The sequence below is a fragment of the Bombus vancouverensis genome, chromosome 14 (assembly GCF_051014615.1).
Source record: "Bombus vancouverensis nearcticus chromosome 14, iyBomVanc1_principal, whole genome shotgun sequence".
In the NCBI taxonomy this organism is placed as follows: Eukaryota; Metazoa; Arthropoda; class Insecta; order Hymenoptera; family Apidae; genus Bombus; species Bombus vancouverensis.
In genome coordinates, this window is record NC_134924.1 from 8,135,178 (window position 1) to 8,156,164 (window position 20,987).

A 20,987-nucleotide genomic window follows, 5' to 3' on the forward strand; every position below is an offset into this window, starting at 1 on the left:
TCGTTTCGCTGATCGTCCGAACGATTTACATACTGCCGTGTCGCGACTTACAAACAGCCGCTGTTTTCTCCACATCGACGACGTTTTGCTCTTTTCGCTGGACTCCGAACGAGACGACAGCGCTCGAACCGTGCGATTAATCGGACGGAAGGACCGGACGAAAGTGGAGAGATCGAACGACGTGGCTTTGCCCCCGACGATCTGTACCGTGCGTATCGCGTTTACGTTTTCGTCGTAACGCGGCGCGCAACGCGGTACGCAACGAAAAGTTAGAAAATCGTTGAATCGCGTGGCGTTTACGCCATTGACGTTGGCCCAGGCGTCGCGATATACGCGTATCTACAGCGGCTGCTAATAGAGGCGTATTCCGGTGTTGGATCGACTTGCCAGGTACACGGTTGCGTCGAGATCGCTCGCAGTGAGAATTTGCTTAGTCGTTTAGCAGCTCCGAAGAAAGTTTCAGCCTCTCTACTTACCTATATCTTTCTCACCTATATCGTTATCATCACGATGTTCCGCCATCCTTTCACGTACAACGACCCATTGTACGTATCGCGTTCGTCTCGAACGTGGTAGACTCTTGGACGGCCGAACGTTCGCGAATATCGTCGATCCAAGTGATTGCCGGAGTTCCGATCGTTCCATAGCCTGGGCGTTTCTCACGAACTGCGCCCCGAACCGAATCTCTCGCAAAAGACAAAAGGGCAAAGGGGAACAAAGACACCGGTCGAGTGGAAACGATGAAAAAGATGAAAACGAGCTGCGGGGAGGAGATAGGAGGACGCGCGTGCAACTCTATTGCTAACAAAGGGACAGAAGCATAGTGGCGATAAAGACCGTTAGATACGTTCGGTAGACGTATCTCGATCGATCAAACGTCAGAGGATCCGGGCTGTCGGTGTCCGAGAAGCAGCAGCGTGAAGCGCACGATCGCGAAGACCGTGTTTTACCGCATTGGTTGGATCTTCGAGAGCACCGAGGGGAGATTTACGGCGTGTGTTTAGGCACTTAGCCGGTCTACCTAGTCCCCCCCCCTTTATTATACTAATTTCTCGGGCATGTCAAAATACCTATCGTGTACCGGCCTCCTGAATTCTATTCGACACGCTGGGTGCCCCCGTAGTCGACCGCATAAAGGATCCCATCCCGTATAAAATATGAAGACCCGTCTCTCTCTCTCTCTCCTCCTCTCCTCTTCTCCTCGTCTCGTTCGCCCTGTTTCTTCTTCAGGTAGCTGAAAAGACGCGGCATGCTGGAGGAGTCTTGGAACGAACCGCAGGAACGAGCTGTCCTGGACCCCCCGTTTGCTTTGGCATTCGAATGTTTTTAAGGCGGTTGCGGATGCTCCGAGGTGTCACCGTTTCCTTTCAAATTCGTCACCCGTGGTGAAACTCGCCGTTTAACAGGCTACGACTGTATCCACTTAACTGAGTTTCTCGTGTATACGCGTAACTTCCGACCAGGCCGAATTTTACCAAACCTCGAACGTAAACTACCTGCGCGATTACGATCGAACAACTACGTCTCAACTAGGACGACGAGGACCCTGTGCTTTCTCGTTCGCCCTTTTTACCTTCGAGCGAGAAAAAAGTCCACGTCTCGGAGAGGCAAGAGGGTGCGAGAGGGGAAGAGGCGGGCGAACTCGAGCGCACGGAAAAAGGAAAAACACGTACATAAATCAAGATAGAGCGAGGAAAGGAAAATCGCGAAGGGAAAGGAAGGTAGGAAGGAAGGAACGAGACTGGACGTGGCAGATGGAGTGCGAAGACACGGGGTGGAATCGCGTCCGAGAGCCGCACGGTACGACGCAACGGAGAAGTACACGAAAGTCATTCATCATCGGAAGAGAGGAGAGGCTGCGCGAGCTGCACGCCTGGCCGCTGGTAGTTGTGGTTACCGTTGGCGGAGGAAGGTAGAGACGGTAGAGGTGGCAGGCCACCCACGCTGTATACACTCGAATTCGGTGGCACGGCTGACTCTCCGACGTACGGGCCGTCGTCGTTGTCAGGACGCGGCCGATGCAAATTGCAAATGTCGCGCGAAACTCTCTAACGCGATCGATGCGATAAACGAATTCGACAAGGCGATACGGAAGCATCGTCGCGAGAGTTGGACGTTGGAAGCTACTGGAGAAAACGGAGCTACGAGCGGATACAAGAGGGCTATCGATGGATGAAAGGGAAACCGACAAAGGCGCTCGTTGAAATCGCAGCAATTACGCACGCAGCAGAACAGAGCAGAGCGTATCCAGCGATGTCGTGAACGAAGGATAAACTAGAATCTTTCATGGCACGAGCTTCTCGGCTTCTCGAGTGGCTTCTGGAGAGGGTAAACACACGGTTTCTTTCCCTCGCCCCTTCGGGCGTTCCTAATAATAACAACGAAATTACTGTTCGTGGCTGCGATAACGAGGAGACGATGTCGAGGGAAGAGCAAAGAGGACCAGCTTGGTCGAAACGTTGAAAGCGGAAAGGAAGAAGAGACGTAGACGCGCCTCTCCAAAGGGACAGCGGATCGCACGGTTAGCCGAGAGAGGGAAAGAGAGCGATCTCAAGGGCTCGGTCGGCCGTCGAGTGCGTCGCGGCGCCAGCTTTTCCATGCCCCAAGTAGGGAATCGAATCTGCCGGCGTGGAAAACGTAAACCGCTTGCGAGCCTGTATACGCAGAGAGCCACTCTCTTCTCCGGTCGTCGGCCGCCTTTTCGAGCGCTTTCGCTTCGGGACGAGCGAACCGTCGCGTCCAGACGACCACGAACGCGTACTTACTTACTCGTGCGAGCATCTGCCACGGATGGGATAAAGCCGCGCGGGAGATACGATTCCGAGCGAACCGTAGCAACGAGCAACGATTATTCAAATTAAAGCAGATACGAATCGCCGAAAAGCCCGTAGGCGCGCGTATAGCAAGCACTTCTCGCTAGCGCTCTTCGCAAGTTCCGATCGCGCGCACGCTAAGCGTACATAATGCGGCCACATGCCGCGCGCGACACATTCCTCCTCCGCGTTCCTTTTTTCTCCGCTGCAACGCGCATCAACGAGATTACGATGCGTGGGCTCGAAAGTAGCGAGACGAAGGAAAAGGACAAAGACGAAGAACGACAGGGGGTGGAATGAGATTCTGGTAAAGATCGGAGCGGTTGGTCCCTGCGAAACAAAACGTGTATTCTAATAGCCTCACCTCTGGCTACAGATAAATAAATAAATACGTAAATAGATAAATAAATAGAAACGAGGAAGAGAACAGGAAATAGAGAGAGAGAGAGAGAGAGAGAGAGAGAGAGACATGCGTGGCGTTAGAACGCGTGTAAGTGACAAAGTGGAGAACTATATAGGTACGTCATGAATAACTCATATGGCTGAGAAACATTCTCGTTGTCGTGGGTGTGTTCTCTGTTAGTAGCTGGCAGCGATAGCGATTCTCCGAGCGTTTTAACTTGGCCGATTGGCAGGATAGGTACAGCAGGGTCGAGCGATCGACGCGCGACCGCTATCTTTTTGAAATCGATTCTTTAAACGGCCAGCCGCTACCGCTAGGTATCGACGTCGATCCGTGGCCGGGAATTTATCCAATAACAAATCGCAGCCAATTATCGAACGGCTGTCGTGGTGGACAAATTTGCATGGCGAACGCTGCGAGCGACACACCGCGACAGTCTGTAACGAAATCGCCAGCCATCGTACCGTGCGAGCAATTTTGCCGATGGTAACGCGACCTCCAAATACCCGACAGCAAACACGAAAATTCCACTCGATCAGCAGGACGGCACGCGTAGCTATAGCTAGCGCAGCTATCGTAGACTCGTACGGGATGGAAGATCGCTGGCCGTGGTCGTCGACGGCTCGACGACCTAGAGAAAACGACCGTGTTACTGTGGTAATAACGCGACGAGCGCGGATAGTCGAGAAACCGGACGGAGTTAGCCGCGATAACGATCGCGAGAAAGCTATCGGCACGCGATCACGTCGACGCCCGGCCACGTATCGCGCTTGCACCGGGCAAACGTATGGAAACCGCGGAAACGTATGCGCATCGCGATCGAAAGTAGGCGGGATCACGAGGCGAAGCTGAGATCTCGAGACTACAGGGAGGAAACGCGAAGAGGAAACGCGATTACATCCGGTTCGAGCGTGTTTGTTTATCGCTCTTCCTGACATTTCGTGAATCGCGCTGCCTCGACTGAATCGATAAATCTTTTGCTCTTTCCGACGCGGAGAACGACGGAGGCCATCGTTAAACGGCGTATAATTTAACGATGTACTAAACTCTTTATTGTACACCCCACTCGAGGCGGCCGCGTCGTGCGTCGAAAACTGCAAACGTGAAACGTTCGTTTCGCTACTGCGAAATAGATCTATCCGATTTTAGACACGTACGTATTTCGTTCTCGCGGCCACGTTCCGTGCACGGCGAATGAAACATCGAGCGCGATTACGGACGTCGCTGTGGCGATCGATACCGCTGCTCGATGTTTTTAATTTACCCGCGATTAAAGCGTATTACCCGTCGACGCGTCGTTTCTTACGGCGGCGTACGCGTGTACGAGATCGCTTCGACGTTGGTTTATCGTGCGCTACCAATTTGGGCGATCGTATTAGGCGCAAGCGTCGATGGTTTTACGCGATGGTTATACGAGTTCACGGTGGTTCGTCTAGGCGACGACGCGGCTAACGAGGACGCGTAACACCGTACACGTGTGCGAGAGTGCGTAAACGGAGCGATGCAGCAGCCGCGTCGATAGCGAAGCCACGTCGAAGCGTAACGCGACGACGTGACGCGTGGTAGAAACCAGTTCTTCGACGCGCGGACGTTCGTCCACGAATTCCAACGTGGCGAGTATAATTCGTTAATTAGGATGTCAAAGGTGGTCGGTGAATCGCATCGGCTATTTGACGCAGCGAGGCGATAAACCGCGAATTACGAGACAAATCCGTCCTCGGGTTTCCAAGGCGGCCGAAGGTTAATATCGAGATGAGTATTAATTACGCGTGGCCAGCCGGACGAACATAATGAAGTCGGCATTTTATTGCCGCTACCGGTAGTAAGTTTGTTGGTGGAAAGAAGCCCGGACAAGCAGGAAACGTTGGCGTTGTAAATTTCGAGGACGCGTTCGTACGGGATTCCCGAAGATAAGAATCTCTGGTTCAGAGATACTGGCCCATTTTCACGGTATTCCGTGCCTTTACGAAAGGTCGTTTAACGAGAACCGATGGCTCGCGTTCCTTCAGCTCGACAGGGAGATCAGCGACGGATTATAAGGGGAATAAATTGTCCGCGGTGTCCAGGCGCGCGAGGAGCCACCGCCACGGCTGTTTCATCGTCTTTTGTCGAAGAAATCTCGTCTCGTCGAATCGACGATAAGGTTTTTCGAGTACAGCGCGTAGGAGCGCCGAGAAGAGCCGCTCTGCTGGCTGGTTAAGAGACGGCGGTCGTCGAGCCGGAACCGAGGCGACAGGATGGAATTCCAGGAGGACCAGCTACGCGTTACAACGTGTTTCACACTTCGGGTTACTCGCCCACGCCCCCAAACAAATATATAATGCGACATTAGAATAACAAATACCGGTTGAAGCATCCACGCCTCGAGAGCCGCGGGGTGCCACGGCCTGTAGGTACGCACCTACATAAATACTAATACGCGCATAAATAAATATATCTGTGGAGCGATTCGCCTGGGAGGCCCCTGGGGAATCGTGGAAAATTCTGCGGATTTTTTGCTCGATAAACCAGCGTCGCGGAACCAAACGTATTTTAGAAACGTGTGTTTACGGCACGTTCGTTCGCTCGCTCGCTCGCTCGCTCGCTCGCACGCACGCACGCACGCACGCTTCCCTACCAAGGGTTTGAAACCGGCAATGGCGATCGCGTCGCGACAGCCGTTCCGTTTTCCCCGGCGGCGGGGCAAAATAAGAGCAGCGAGATGGGATTAATCGAGAGAAAAGCGTGCGCGTGCCAGCCACCGCTAAAGGATATTTCCTACCTAGCTACCGCTCCCGATAACGGTCGCTCGTAAAAATTCCGCCGTGAAAACTGGCACAAATTGCCCGGTTCCTCCTTATTTTTTCTTAGCCCTTCCGAATGGCGCGGCAGCGTCGGATTCCCCCAGTTTTTTTCATCCCTCTCGACGAGCGCCCCGCGGCTTGTACTTACACGATATCGAATGGCCGCTCGGGGACTCTAATCGAAATTAGTTTTTTAATTGGCCAGACTTATTCGGTCGTTGGGATCGACCGGACGAGGAAAGGGAGGGAGGCAGCGATCGAATAGAAGGGTGGACGCGCGCTGGGCAATCAACGGACGATCGTTCCGGTCTCTGTTTCGCTGGTTTCCGCCGCGTGACCCAGTTCCACCCCCGTTGACCGAAATCACCGTGACGAGAGGCGAAAGGAACGCGTATCGTTACGATCGGCTATCGCGATCGAAGGTGGAAAATTAGCGAGAGAGGAGACGGCCGGAGAGTGGCGTCGCGTGGCGTCGCGTCGCGTCGTCGTGTCGTTGCGAGAATATTAATCGAGTTTGCGAACCACGCTCGAAATAAGCGGATGATGTCGCGCGAACGTTACCAAGTCGGAACGGATGGAAGGCGAGTCGCGTTCGTCTGCACCCGTTAACCGAATCAAGCTTCTCCGGTGGCTGAAGAAGGCGGCAGACACGGGGTGGTAAGGTGAATGGAAGCGGAAGAAACGAAGAAAGAGGGGGACGGACGTACGAGGGTGGGACGAGACAGCTAATGGCGAGAAAGGAAAAGGGTAGGAAGGGATAATGAGGAGGACGAAGAGAGTACCGGCATAATTCGCGCTCAAATATTGCCTCAAGAGGCTAGAGGAAGGAGAGAGAGAGAGAGAGAGTGGCTGTTTCTGGATAATTTCATAATTAACCGATGGTGGGAGGGAGGAAGAGGCGAACAGGCAAAAAGCGAACGGCTCGGCGAATTACATTAAGCCGCGAAGGAAGCGGAGCTCGCAGATTCGATCAAACCGAAACTATTAAAGGGTACCCTTCGAAAATTATAAACGCGCTCGTTATCCACGATCTACGCGGCGCGATGTATCCGCGCGTTATCTCGAACGGGGCGGTCGAATTACTCCGCGATACGTTTTTTCGTCGTTTCCATTAGAAGACGCGGCAGAGCGAGAAGATGTTCCTCGCGCGCGTCGACGGGGCGGCAGGTAACTCATCTTGGCGAGAATGCGCGACGTCTACGAGCGGGATCGCGCGATGGAACGCGACGTCCTCGTCGAAACGGGCCGGTTCGACGTTGCGCGAGTTTCTCGCCGTTCTCCGGAGCGAGAGGTTACGCGAACGAGCGGGGAAATTTACTTTTCGAGTCTTCACCCTCCGCGAAGCGACTCGTAAATCTGTGTAAGGTCAGTGGAATGGGATTCGGGGAAAGGTCGGAGGTGAGGCGCGGAACGGGGCCACCCTCTTTCGAGATTGCTCTTCGAGCGGGACAGCTCGGTCGATAAAACAATTGCCGGGGGGATAATCGGCATTATTTACGCCGGATTCTCTGGTAGATAGGCGAGGGTAGCAGCTGGGGGCACGCGAGGCCAGGGTGAGAGGCAGCAAGGGGAGAAGAGAGAGCCGGTCTGCTGGAAGGACGGCAAGAGGGCTGTCGTATCACGAGCCGCAATACCCTTGGCGTAGCAGAACCACGATGCAGGAGGGTAGTTGGAAGAGAGAGGTCCGAAGAAGATTCCCCGGCAGTTATAAGCCTAGGGTGATCTCGTGCAGCGGCTTCGTCGGCTTACGGCTTATCCTACTGATCCGCCCTCGCCGTTAAACTGCTCTCAATTAGATACGTCACTGGATTTCGATGTCAACTGGCTGTATAAAGCCGCGATCTCTCCCGAGGGAGAGCCATTCTCCTCCTGTCGCCTGCCTTTGCTAGCAAAATGCAACGCGTTTCTTTTTTTTTTTTCCCCGATCGGAAAAGCCGACTTCTATCACGGACTGTCGTATACACGTTGTTCACGGCGAAAACCGATCTCCGACAAGCTAACGAGGCATCTTTAGCGTCTCTGTGTGTTGCACTTCTACAGCGTCGTATCTGGTCAGCGTGCGTGCGAAGAAGAAGAAGGAAACGCGCGCGTCCTAAATCACCGATAATTTGCAAATTCGTGGCGAACAAATAGCGCATTCAGGGACAAAGATCGGGGGGAAGACAGAGGCAAAGAGGATACAACGTGCAGCGGAACCACGGAGAAAGGAAATTGCCTACTTTCTAAATAGATGTCGTCCATTTAGCGGAAATTATGTGGCGAGCGCGGTCTTCTAATATTTTTACGAAATCCAGCTACGTAATTTGAACGACAAGCGATTACGAGAGGCACGCGAACCGCTTCACCGAACCGATAGACGTCGCCGCTTCGCGGCTCGCTCGCATCCTCAAACCTCTTTTCGACGAATCCGAACGACGTTGCGGTTCGACCGTTGTCCACCTACCGATCTTGCCGCCGCTATTATATCGGAAAGTGGCGGAATCCAAGATCGATGTCCAACGTCGGCCAAATGTTCCCTAGAACCTGTCATTTCGCGTCACGAGCATAACCGCCGACGTAATAGTCGCCGATCAAAGATGGCCGACACAATGGCCGCGAATTCCCGCGGGCACGGTCTGTTCTTTTCGAACGCCGACCTAAACGGTCGTCGTTCTTCCCGCTAAACGTTGACACGCGATTCCTCGCCGATGCAGCGGCCGGTACGGCGCGTCAGTCACACGGCGCGTTAAATACCATTTGCCTGCCCCCGATTCCGGTCCATCCTTTGTCCTCTACTTTTTGTCCGGATAAATATACCCTTTGAACTCGGTCAATTTCGTAAACCGGTTCGTACCCCTGTTCTCCTTTCAGCGCGTGACTTTCGAACGATTCTCGTCACTTACGAAACCGCTAACTAGTATCATCTACCTCGGCACGATAAATCGCCGCCCTTTCCAACCGACTCTTCCGTCTATTCTCTCTATCTATTCTCTCCTCGTTCGGCCAGACTTTTTCATGGTTTCGCGACCAACCGTACATTTCCGTCCAGCGACTCGCACGTTCGTCTCGTACGAACATAAACGCGGGAATATAAACGCGCACGGCGAAGCGATGGTACGGGGCGTCAGTCAGTTAGTCAGTCAGTCAGTCAGTCAACGAGCGAGTCGTTTTCGTTAGACAGGGTGCATGCGTAATAAGGTAGTCGCGCTCTATCTCTCCCTTTTTTCCAGTCCCTTCCTGCTTCGCCTCGTCTTCGGAATCCCTCCTACGATCCCTCGATACCACCCTACCTCGAGCGGTATACGAAGGAAGGCGGTGTGGCCGATTTGGCCGCTCCTTTCTCTACCGCCTCGACGAAATCCTCGCGCAAATACGCTGCCAGCCGCTCGCAACTGTTCGGGCTTATACGTGGGTAAACAACCGTTCCGTCCTCCGATGCAAATTAGATTGGAATTCGATACGACACGATCCACGTTACCAGGGGAAGAACTCGAGCACGCGCGCCGCTTTCGTTTCGCCACAGTTTCCAACGAGAAAACTAATTTCTCGCGACTGATCGTGTTGGTCGAAGCGGCTGAGACGGAAATTTTCCGCTCGCGGTCGAGTCGAATCGCGTCGACGAAACACGGCCTCTTCCTTGTTTCGTTGCACGACGACGCCTCGCCCGATGTCTGTCTATCGAACGAATTACCTTTCCTCTCGTCGTTACGCAGCTTTGTTCGCTGACAATGCCGAACCGCACCGGGGATGCTCGTGCAAACAGAAAAAGGTAAACGGTAAACTGTCAAGGGACGTGACGAGTAGTCGGAAACGCGATTGAAAAGATGCACGGCAACGCGTTTTAAAAGATCGACCGGTCGAAAGCCACGCCACACCGATCCAACCAATTTCCTCTCGTATCGCGTTTTAGTTTGCCGTTTCCACCACCAATTCATCGTTCGTCCTGTTCCTTTGAAAGAAATACCTTCCAAGAATTAGCGGTGGTCTTTACTGCCTCTACGCGGCAATGAATTCGCGAGGAATAAAGGTCGAGAGACGTAAAAGGAAAGGTAGTAACCGTTTCGACACTTTTACTGCACAGAGTTTTCCTGATGACGGGAAACATTACGTACACGTGCACGCGGCTGGATGCACGCCACTTGCCAATGTTGCTTCGAATAGCGAAATTAAGTCCACCGTTACGGTCGAGCTAGGAGTCGGCCCGCGGGCCACTTCGCACGATCGATTAGCGCGCGTCGAATCGCAAAACAGAGATTTCCCGTCTCGAATAATCGAAAGAGCCGCTCTTCTTTCGTTCTCGTCCGTACTTGGTCGTCGGACGTTCTTTCGTTTTTCCAGTTCGCTCTACGAACGATGCAACGCGCCGCTGGTTCGTCGATCAAACGCGGTACGTAACGAATCCGCGTACGCGTTACGCGTTATCGCGGTCACTCGCATTTCGTGTGATCTCGATTATGATTGTTTACGATCGCTACTAAACCATCGATACGCAACGTGATCGCGAATGCCTAGCGCGTTCGATTTATTACGGTCGCCTTGCACGCTAAATACGACATTTTTACGTATTTCAACGTTTCCTCCCGCCAATCGAATTTTATCATCGTCGGAGTTTTTCGTTCCCCCGAGCCATCAATTTCCAGCTACGTGATACATCCCTTCGACGATTCGAGAGCGTGCTGCCATCTAGAAACGTGTCGTCAAAGCGAGACGTTCGTTCGAGAGGGATGATAAAAGGCGATCCGTTACCCTTCTAAAGCGAACGTAATCGAGCGAATAGCCATAATCTTGGGTGTATACGGGCATGAAATAAAATGGTGGTCGCGCGACGACCGACGAAACCGAGCTAGAAAATCGGCAAACTATGGAAACGCAGAGGCGAAGAGAAGCTTCGGGAGGGTCTGGAACCGCCGGTTCTGCCATCCGACGATATTTCACGATATCTTCTGAGATTCTCGCAGGCCTGAGAGAAGACCCCCTATGGCCTGTTGGCTACACGAAAACATATACGTCACTGACGCGCATGGTTCGCGGCGATTCTGATGGATCCTGGGATTCGATGGGAACAAAAGAATGTTGGTTTAGCATGGAAGGCGTGTTTGTTATTCTGATGAGGTATAATGGGATGGATCTTGGGTGTTGATGCATGGCGCGTAGCAGGGTGCCAAGTCCAGAATCCCGTGGATCCAAATGGAGATCGGTACGGGCCCCGTAGGCTTCTTCGAGACCCCTGTAGACAGGGGCCGCAACACGTCCATCACGTGTCACGGTTATGTATTTAGACATATCTCACTACTATCTTCCATATCGTTCTTCCTCTCTTCTTCTCTTCCTCTCCCTTTCTCTCTTCCTCCCTCTTCACTTCGCTCGTCTCCCGCCGGCTTCCTCGCCACCCTCCGCCACCCTCTTCGCTCTCTTCCACTCCAACGTTTTCGTTTATCATTTTTCTTCCCCCCTTCTACGATCCTCGTATTCGTCTTCACTTGCTACCAGCTTATCGTTTCGTTCCTCTTCCTCTTTAGTCTCTTTTAATCGAAACGGGGACCCATTATAAAAATACTACCTCGTCTCCGCGCGATTGCTATTCGCGAGTCGTGGCTACGTGGGCTGGAGAAATCACGCACGCGGTATGTATATCCACGCGTACTCCTCGCGTCCTTAGATAATAGTAAATTAATGTCTGTCATCGAACCCCACCCTGCTTTCCCATTTCGATCGATCCACGTACCGTCCAACGAACTCGGTCGATTGGTTTTACCGCCGAGTCGGCTGGCAGCCAGTTTCTTTCGCAGGCAAGTGGTCGAAGCTGGACTCCGTCCCGGGCGAGTTGGCTCGCTATCGGGTCCATTCATCGTCTATAATATTTCAACGTTAATTTCCTAGATGGTGATGCATGACTCGCGTCAGTGTCATGCGTGCGCTCGTGAACACTCGTCATCATCGCGATCGTTTCTCTTCCCCGTCCCGTTTCTTCTCCTTTTCTTCTCCTTCCTCCTCTTCCATATCTCCGTCTGTTATTCCGAATAATCACGCACACGACACAGTGACTCTCTCGATCGCCGCTCGTTAATATCGCCTGCCGCGTGTAGTCGGTAGTCCCGGCTATCCACGCTGCTCAGGTAGTTCTCTGTCGATTGAATTTTTTATTGGCCTAACGTAGAAGCCTGTTCCGAACCGGTATGCCATTCGTCCTGCCGCTTCTTCTCCTTTCTGACGTTTACTCTAAACGTTCTCGATGCAGACGCCGCGGTAGGAAAAGGATCGTGCATAGTATCTGAACGAAAATGTTCGACTTGCGCCACCTCCGCATACGGCATATGCGTGGCAAGCGACTTTCAAACTTTTATTTCGTACAAAACATTACGAACACTTGTTAAAGAGACGAAACTCGCTGGAAGACTCGTGAATACAGACTACTTACGCCGTCGATTTCGGTTCGTCGGCTCGTTACTCGCCGTTTGTAACAGCTTTCATCGATTTTACCATAAAATTGACGAAACCGTCAACGTCCTCGAGCTCTTTCGAGTAAAATTTCGCAGCGATCGTGGCACGGCCTTCGAATTTCGGTACCATAGAGAACGAACATTCCGCGTACGCGTCCACCTCTACCTGGTCCGACAGTTTCAACTTCAGCTGCTCGTCCATTCCAGGTCCCTCGATCAAGAATCTACACTTCTTCAGTGGGATGGGCAGCGGATTTTGAAATTTCGCTGTCGCGTTTAGCGTCTTGCCAACTTCCGGCTCGTTCTCCAACTACGCAAACGATTTTAATTTACTTCGTCGTCGATTACGCGATAAACGTAGATAGGATAGAACGTAGAGAGCACCTACGTACCGTGATTTTAATGTCGGGTTTCCTCACGCGAAAGTCGTCTTGCGCAAAGTACTCGAAATTGGTGTCCTTGATGGTGGCCAGGCAGGAAATATTGAATGCGCACTGATTCAATAGTCGAGGCCCGTATTCCTCCCAGGATACATCCATACGCACTTCCTCGAGGACTCCAGGTCTCACCAGTCGATCGATATTTAATCTCTTCACTGGGTCGCCGACCCGTCCGGTGTACAGAACCGTCTCCACTCTTAAAATCACCGAGACCTCATACTCGTTGTAATTGCTTCTATTTTTAATCAGCAACACGACACTGTAACAGGACGCATCTCGTGAGTATATGAGCTAAACGGAGAGTAAACGGAGCTAAGGAAAGGAACAAACGAAGAAATACCTGAAAGGTTGTCCGATCACGATATCGTCGCGTAACTCGAAGTTAAACATGACGTCGTTGAACTCCTCGTTCAGGTAATAACGACTAAACAACGACTGACTTTGACGCAACGCCTTCAACATGGCAGCCCGTTCTTCTTCCGACTCTGTGAAACGAAAACAAGGAACCGCGCGTTAAGACTTTAGCAAGAATCGAGGACTCGCTGGTCGCTCGCTCTTCGAAGGATCTCTTACTTTCTGGATACTTGTAGGTATGAGTGATATCTTCCCTCGCCCATCTACCGATCGCTTTCGTGCTAATAAATTGCCCGATGCTAGGTATCGAAAAAAAAAAAAAGAAGGTAAAACAAATGGACGTTATTCTCGTTGCTGGAATCGAAACGACGAATCGATCGATCTTAAAGGAAGACTGTAACGCGTGAAATACTCACCCGTACACGTCCTTTCGAATCAGCTTTAAAGGTTGAGTCGGTCCGTTGTAACGCCAAAACACTTTATCCGCGTTGACCTCGGCGAAGAGGAAGGCATTGTCATAAGGTCGGAGAACCTCGCCTTTCTTCACAGCGGCGACGGAAGCCGGTCCGCAACGGTACGCGTCCTCGCTCAATTCTTGAGGAGTCGCATCGATCGCTTGCCAACCAGAATATTCCGGCGACAAGTCCAATCGAGTCATCCATACCTCGTTCCACACGTGGAAATTCCTACGAAATGACCGGATCGCAGTGAAAAACGATGGAACCGCGTGCGCGTATACGATCGATACGCGCTGCAACTACCCGAGTATACTTAGACGTAATACTTGCCATATCGAATCGCTGTTCATCTCCTCCATAACTTTCCCCTCGGCGTCGACGAAATAGTCGACGGTCAAGCTGCTCTGAGTGTCGTGCGCGCTCGCATAATTGGTTACCACGCGACAAGGTAGTCCCAGGGTACGGCAAACGGTGGCCAACACTCCCGAGAATACCCAGCATTGACCATACTTGACCGGTTTCTTCGTCTTATAGTATTGTTGCAGGATCTTTTGCGAACCCAACCATTTGGTCGGTGGTGTACCACCTCCAAAATCGTCGGACCAGTTACCCATTACCGCGCCATTGTCGTCCGGCGAATTTACCTGCAACGCGGCAACTTTCCTTGAGTTTCGCGATCGACAGCAAAAAGACGTGTGAGACAAAGAAGTCGATTCGAGTACTCACAGCTGCCGACAGAATGCGAGATATAACGACAGGATCGTTTCTGCCGTGTATTCGAACTTTCCCAACTTGAATCATCAGATGCAGCGCGCAATCTAATATGTCCCGCTCGAACTGCGAATATTTCCAAACCGTTGGTCTCAGACGATTGTAGCTTCCACGCCATATCAAACCATCCTCCGCCATCACGTACTCCTGTCGCTGATCTTCCTCCTCCATGTACACCGCGTCCTCTGGAAAATCGTCAAAAGATCATTGTCCCGCGTATTCGGATGATTGGCCTCTTTCATCGGAATCGAAATTCCCTACCTCTGCACCAGGGATTGAAAATTAGATAAAACGGTTGTTTCACCGTGTAACTAACGGCTCCGTCTAAATTCTTGTTCTTGGTGTCGATGTCTATCCTCCACTTGCCTATTATCGCGTCGGGAGCTGCAACAATCTGAGAAAGTGACAAAAGAAGAATCGCTCGTGTTAGGACCGCGCCGATGGAAAACGAACGAAAGACGATACGCCTTTGATCGCTTACCTTCAATCGAATAAAATTGTGTTGAATAGCGTCAATGGTGGCATGCCAGGGACCCTCGGACGGTTCTCCCGGATAAAGAACAGCCGTCGCGACGAGGGTTCCGTGCCCGTATAGCGGCCTCTCGACTCCGTCAACCGTGAAAATTATCGACATACCATCGATACTTGGCTCGTAATTTCTGGACAAAGTCAAGTGTAAGTAAAATTCTTGCCCCCGTCTAACGACCAGCCTAGATTTGTCGTCCTGTCTAGTCATCAGGTCGTATCTGGATGTTCTGTGATTGACTCCATTCTCCGCGATACACGGATCCACGTCTGCGATCGTCAACACTGGAACTCCAAAATCTTCCCCTGCGAGCAGAATACGAATACGATTTTTTTACCGTTTTAACTTCGTTTACAACGCGACGCGACGGTTCCCACGTACGAAACACGCTTTACATAACGATATTTCTGATTCTGCCGACATCCTGAAACGCTTGAGTAAATTCGCGCGTATGGCGAATTGCCAACGACGATAAAAATACGATCCAATGGAATAATTAAAATTAATTGCCCGATCTTTTACTATTTGCGAGATATTGAAAGGAGGAACACCGCGCGTCGAAAGGTTCAAGATGGAAACTAGATCGCGAGGATGCGAACACTCACAGTAAAATCTGAATGGAAAGGGATTGGAACGGCGATCATTGAAAGACCGGTAACGATCGTAAAATCTATAAAACATCCTTCGAGGACTCGGGAATGCAAACTCGTCCCTCGAAAACGAACGAAAGACTGAATCCATCGGCGGATATCGCGCCGCGGTCCTTCGACCGCTCACAGTTCTATGAAATCACTGAGAGTGAGCGATCGCTCCCCGTTCTGGAAATAAGGAAGAAATTGCAATGCTGTATACTGTACATGACTGCACGGTACGGAACGGCGAGACGAGGTGCTCCGCTTTACGCGCCGCGCCGCCCTACACGTCGGGTGGGTTGCTATATTCTAGGAGATACGTCAAGGACTTTTCTGCATCGACGAACGCAACCATACATGGCGTCATCGATGAGTCTAGGTACCAGTCGGAGTCACCTACTCTTCATCCTATCGATTATTTCTCACAATTTACTCCGGTAATTACGAAACGAATTGTATATCAGATAATCTGTCGCGCCGTATTCCAAGAAAACGGATATCGAAGATCGCCAACAACATCTTTATATGGTCGACCGTGATCAAGATGTACGTGGAAAGCGGCTGATCCATACGCTCGAGTAGATTGACAAGGCCGGTGAAAAACTACGGATCGTCGAAAGAGTCATTACGCCGGTGTTGACACGTTTACCAGTTTTGGCGGCAATAATTGTCTCGTTTCCATGTATCGTACAATTACGAGAATCGATCGGTACGTTCAATTAGTATCGACGTCTCGCGTGTTTTCGTCTTAAATCGGTTTGCAAAAGCCGCGACTATTTGAAATTCAAGCCTTGACAAAGAAACTCGTCGACGCAATTAATTGCCATATTGCGAAAAGAAGTGGAAACGCGACTTGCTCGCACTGGCCGTCACCTATTTTCGTTGTCAGCGATTCGTTTGTCCTCGCACGATCGCGATTCCAAGCGAAAACGTTCCATAGAGTAAATAGACAAATATCGATCTTTACGACCGATTTTCTTTCGCGCGGCTAACTTTTAAGAAGCTTCACGCGGAGAGTTTTGCGAGATAGAAAAGGAGGGGTGTGTACGAAAACAACGTATCCATCGACAAATACGTATCACGGATACATCGAAAAGCTAGATAAGCACGTGTCAAAGTAATACGCGGAAACATCTTTTCCAAATCTTTCCACCTCTTTTCGTTTCCCTATCCTTTCTTCTTTTTCATCCTTTGATTTTTTATAAATTTTACTTTATTCGTTCTCTTGCAAATTTTTGGTACAGCCAGGCATCGCATTAATTCAACTCTGTTTTCTCTACACGTTATTCGTTCCTTCGCACTTTTAAGTTTTTTCATTTTCGTCGTGTACATTACTCTTCCTTATTGTTCGTTTATTTAATTTTCTTCGATCCTCTACGCTCTGTTTCTCTCCTTTCGCCAATTCTTCGCCCCTTTCTTATTATTTTTTTTTTATTTTTTCATCCTTTCACAGATTCTTGCTTGTTCGCTTGCAATTTCTATCGCTGCGACGCACGTGTGTGTGTCTGTACACAAGTCGGAGAATCGTAAGCTGCCTATACGTAATAACGGAGAATCGTTAGGAAAACACAGATGCAAGAACAAATTTATTTATCTACTGAAGTTTAATCTTCAAGATTACGTAGCTACTTACGATCGGTTAGTTTGGTAGTGAAAATTCCTCGGTTCAGTTACCTTTCTATTAACACCGTCGTACTTAATGTTATACCGGATCAATTAGAAATAAATATTGATCTATCGCATGATATATAATAACCCGACAGCCGGACAGCCGATCGCGTAAGAAATATCGTGTTAAACGATCAAATTACTCAAAGTATCTGTATATAGTGCAGCCGTCATACGATTACTTCAACCGGTTTCATACGAAATCGATGCTATTTTGGTGAGTTGGTAAGCGGCAAGAAATTATGGCATCTACATACCTAATGGTATTGTTTTCGATTAAAAATAACGCCACGAGGCAATCTGCTATGCACATGTATATATATATATATATAGTTAAGTAGACACAGATAAGTGTTCTAGAATGCAGATTATCCATAGCAACCGATGATGACGCGCGATGTCATGTATTCGATGTAACGTAAGAATAGAATTTTCATTCTCTAAACGATTTATCTCTTTTCCTTCGTACGATACTGAGAATTCAAGCCTACCACGATCGGGAATATTCATAATTTCCATAAAAATTGACTCAATTACTGGCAAACTATAATAAGTTTCAACGAAGATAGGACGAGCACATAGAACGCGTGGATTTGAGTTTCTATCGGTGCAAATATCGTAAAAAGTTATCAGCGCTGGAGGAAGCGAAGTTACACTTGTTAGAGAAGCGGCTGTAAATAATTAAGCAAAAGCCTGTGTGACGAGTTTTAGCACGTGCCGTAGTAGCTACGGCGATAAATAGCGGCTATGCATGTTCCTGGTGCAACAGGAACTTCCTCTCGTTTCATGCGAACAACGATATCCGCATAAGATTAACATTCTTCTTGGTATATACTGTACATGGCATTATTGCAGTTTCAAACGCGAGGCGACAGGAAGACGCATATTTTGAAGAAACGGGGAACATCCAAGGTATGCTTATCGTATAACGAATTGCTCTGTTCGTTCGTTAATGCTATGCGTTAATACTGGCTTTTATTTACTGCACGACGACATCGCGCGCAATTTTAATCCGCAAGGTAATCGCGTAAAAATGATTGGCTACGAAATATCGCCAGAAGAAGAGATAACTCGTACGGTCGGTTTTAAAATCAATCGAAGTAACGTTGGCGCGAATGAATTCGCGTTACATGACTTGCTATCTCACAATTAGAAATGCCAAGAAGATGAATCATAAATAGTTGAGTCTGCTTTCGATCTCGGAAAAAGCTCGGGTAATAATACAACTGTGCGTAATTGAGGCTGACGTCATGCCTCACAGAGGTCAGGGTGCCACTTGCGTAATTTTACTTTCATTCATGGCAATGGTCACACCTCGAGGCCGTTAAACACACGTTGTAATGTCACATTCGTTTCTACCTTTTATCGATTCACAAATATCCACGGTCTCGAGAGGAGGGACGTTTTGTCCGTTTTACGTTGCACATTGGCGGATGAAAGAATTGCAATGGAAACGATAGCAGCTAAAGAGTCACGACGAAAGTCTGCACGCGTAACAAGACTAACGAGACGTACATCGTCGAATAATTCGATTTGGGCCGACTGGCCGCGAAAGAAGCGAAAAGTGAGATTTCCCATCTGGCTGGCAAGACGAGTTTATTTTCTTTGGTGAAGTACTATCGACCAAATTTTCAAGCGCCGAGAGGAATTCACGTTGTTCGCGCGATTTCTGTTTGCTTGCTAATTTCCAACCGAACATATCTGTTGACTAAACTTTTGAAAAATATTTCTTCCAAGATTCTCTCGTAAATCTTCGCCTTGATCTTGAAACCATACCGAGCCGGTAAAACAGAAGCAACGCCGAGTTGCGTCGTTACGTCGAAAAAGTAGTAGCAGGAAGTTTTCGAAATTACGCAGTTGCCTAAAAACATGTAGCGGCTAATGACATCACCGCCGTAACGAACTCAAAGCAAACGTTTCGGTATAGCTCGGATGATTATGATAAGCGATGATCGAAACTATCGAAAGCACATTTCGCACGTATCGAAGATCGAGGAGCACCCTCGATACACTGGCTGGCTAGCACGTGCTTTCTTAAAATAGGTCTTAAGAATATGTATACAAAAAGAAAAGCGTCGCTCGTGCCAAGGACTAGAAACTTTGGAAATCCTTCGAGGATTGTTTCGAGCTGCGCTCGTTTCCGCCGTTATAACTACGTTAGATATAATAATAGAAGCACGATAAATCATCGGTTTCTGTCTAGATCGCGTTAACACGTTGCTATTTGTTCGAGCGTGGAATAAATCGATTCTCAGTAAATTGACTTACAAAATAGAACGAAATTCTACGAAGAACGATATTCTTCTAGAAACGTCATTTTTTTTCTCACACGCGCCAAATCACAGGATTCCGATATCGTTTATCTAATATATAGGAAAACGTCAATCCTATCTGTGAATTACACGCGACAAGGTCATCAATCATGCAAGAAGGTTATCGCAGATTAACTTCTGCAAGTATAAAGTAAAAGGTATATTGTCCACATATGTTTACAATGATTTACAAGTATTAAAATGTATTTGTCATCGCGTTGATCTACAGTTTAAGGCGATCGTTCCAATTGGAAATTATTTAACATGAAAACAGTGTTGCTCGGAACTTACCAGAACTAGATGCAGCAGGTGGCCGTGGAAGACATTCCGGTTTTGTGCATAATGGCTTAAGGGGACTGTCCGTAACAGTTTCGGGTGTAAAAATTGCTCTAAATCGTGAAAAACAAGAACAAACCTTGCCCATTTTGTTCAATCTTGTACGGCGATAAATACGATATATTTTATTTAATTATTGTCTTCTGTTTTTGTCTGCCTTTCAAATTCAAAAGTTCATAGTATTTCCCATACTTTTGATGACATTTCCATGTCATTCCACTACGACACGCGATTTCGCTTCGATCGTTCAACAGTAGTACACCTCACGTTGAATTATCTTTACGAAACATAATTACCGACAACAGGTCATCCGATGCAATCGAAGAGAAATTTGGATCTTGCGGTACCAATCACTTATTCAGAGGACTCTGTTTCAATTCAGCTATTGACTCACTACCACGAAAAGTCTTCAGTATAAAAATTAAGAAATTTAGAAGAATTTTAAATTATATCTTAATCATCGAGATACACGATTAAAAGGCACAGAGAGTATGTTAAAACTCTGTAATGAAATGTCAATTTATTAACATTGAAATAATTGTGAAATATCGGTATAAGTTTGAAAAAGATTCAGAATTAAACAAGGAGTTACTGTATGATATCACGTCACAATTTAAGCTCCAACGCGGACTGATATAGACGACGCGCTCTGTCGATCTGCTCGCGAGTAAATGAAGGACTGTCAGAGACTCAGTTGGCATCATAAATGATGCAGACGACATGATCTCTCCCCAGATTCCGATCAATTTTTAGATGATCATGAATGCTAACGATCCCTTCGCATCTTTACCTAACCATCGTAGGTACTATTTACCTCTTTCTTTCATTTTCATTCATTCTAAATTACACTTACCCTTTCTGTTAGTAATAACATAAACATTATCTTAAAAGTATTGTAACTCATTTTTATTTATTTCGCTTGAACCTCGATTCTCGTTACAGGAAGATGAAGTCACATAAGTAAACTTTCGTTCCTCGAATTTCCTGAATGTTACATCTATTTAAAGACTATTACTTTTAAAGAGAAATATTGTTATTAGCATATTTTCTTCCTTATTTCATAAGAACTTGT

At 48.8% G+C, this 20,987-nt stretch overlaps 2 protein-coding genes across 4 annotated transcripts in view; both read right to left on the reverse strand.

The window, feature by feature from the left end:
- The window catches only part of LOC117155589 (uncharacterized), a 42,164-nt gene extending 30,044 nt beyond the window's left edge, over window positions 1-12,120 (reverse strand). The window contains exon 1 of the mRNA XM_076624442.1: window positions 477-12,120. Coding sequence (XP_076480557.1) covers window positions 477-645 — 169 coding nt within the window. The 5' untranslated portion in view covers window positions 646-12,120. The remainder of the gene's footprint in view (window positions 1-476) is intronic.
- Window positions 12,121-12,262: 142 nt separating this feature from the next.
- Window positions 12,263-20,302, reverse strand: Tg (transglutaminase). Of its 3 annotated transcripts, none has more exons than XM_033331685.2 (10): window positions 19,871-20,302; window positions 14,923-15,272; window positions 14,703-14,835; window positions 14,397-14,626; window positions 14,001-14,314; window positions 13,629-13,898; window positions 13,432-13,511; window positions 13,199-13,343; window positions 12,811-13,117; window positions 12,263-12,728 (listed from the first exon to the last, which is right to left on the reverse strand). In XM_033331685.2, the coding sequence occupies exons 1-10, from the start codon at window positions 20,001-20,003 to the stop codon at window positions 12,423-12,425; spliced, it is 2,268 nt and encodes a 755-aa protein (XP_033187576.2). In that variant the 5' UTR covers window positions 20,004-20,302; the 3' UTR covers window positions 12,263-12,422. The 3 variants fall into 3 exon arrangements, with proteins under 3 accessions (XP_033187576.2, XP_076480552.1, XP_033187568.2); XM_076624437.1 differs by lacking the exon at window positions 19,871-20,302 and adding an exon at window positions 15,825-15,885; XM_033331677.2 differs by lacking the exon at window positions 19,871-20,302 and adding an exon at window positions 15,573-15,794.
- Window positions 20,303-20,987: the final 685 nt, after the last annotated feature.

Excerpts from the sequence above, each read along its gene's own strand:
- Tg (XM_033331677.2), bottom strand. The coding sequence starts at position 15,708 with ATGGATTCAGTCTTTCGTTCGTTTTCGAGGGACGAGTTTGCATTCCCG. Across the intron at positions 15,273-15,572 it reads CTTTCCATTCAGATTTTACT|GGGAAGATTTTGGAGTTCCA; the intron begins GTGAGTGTTCGC and ends TTCTGCTCGCAG. Across the intron at positions 14,627-14,702 it reads TTTCAATCCCTGGTGCAGAG|AGGACGCGGTGTACATGGAG; the intron begins GTAGGGAATTTC and ends ACGATTTTCCAG.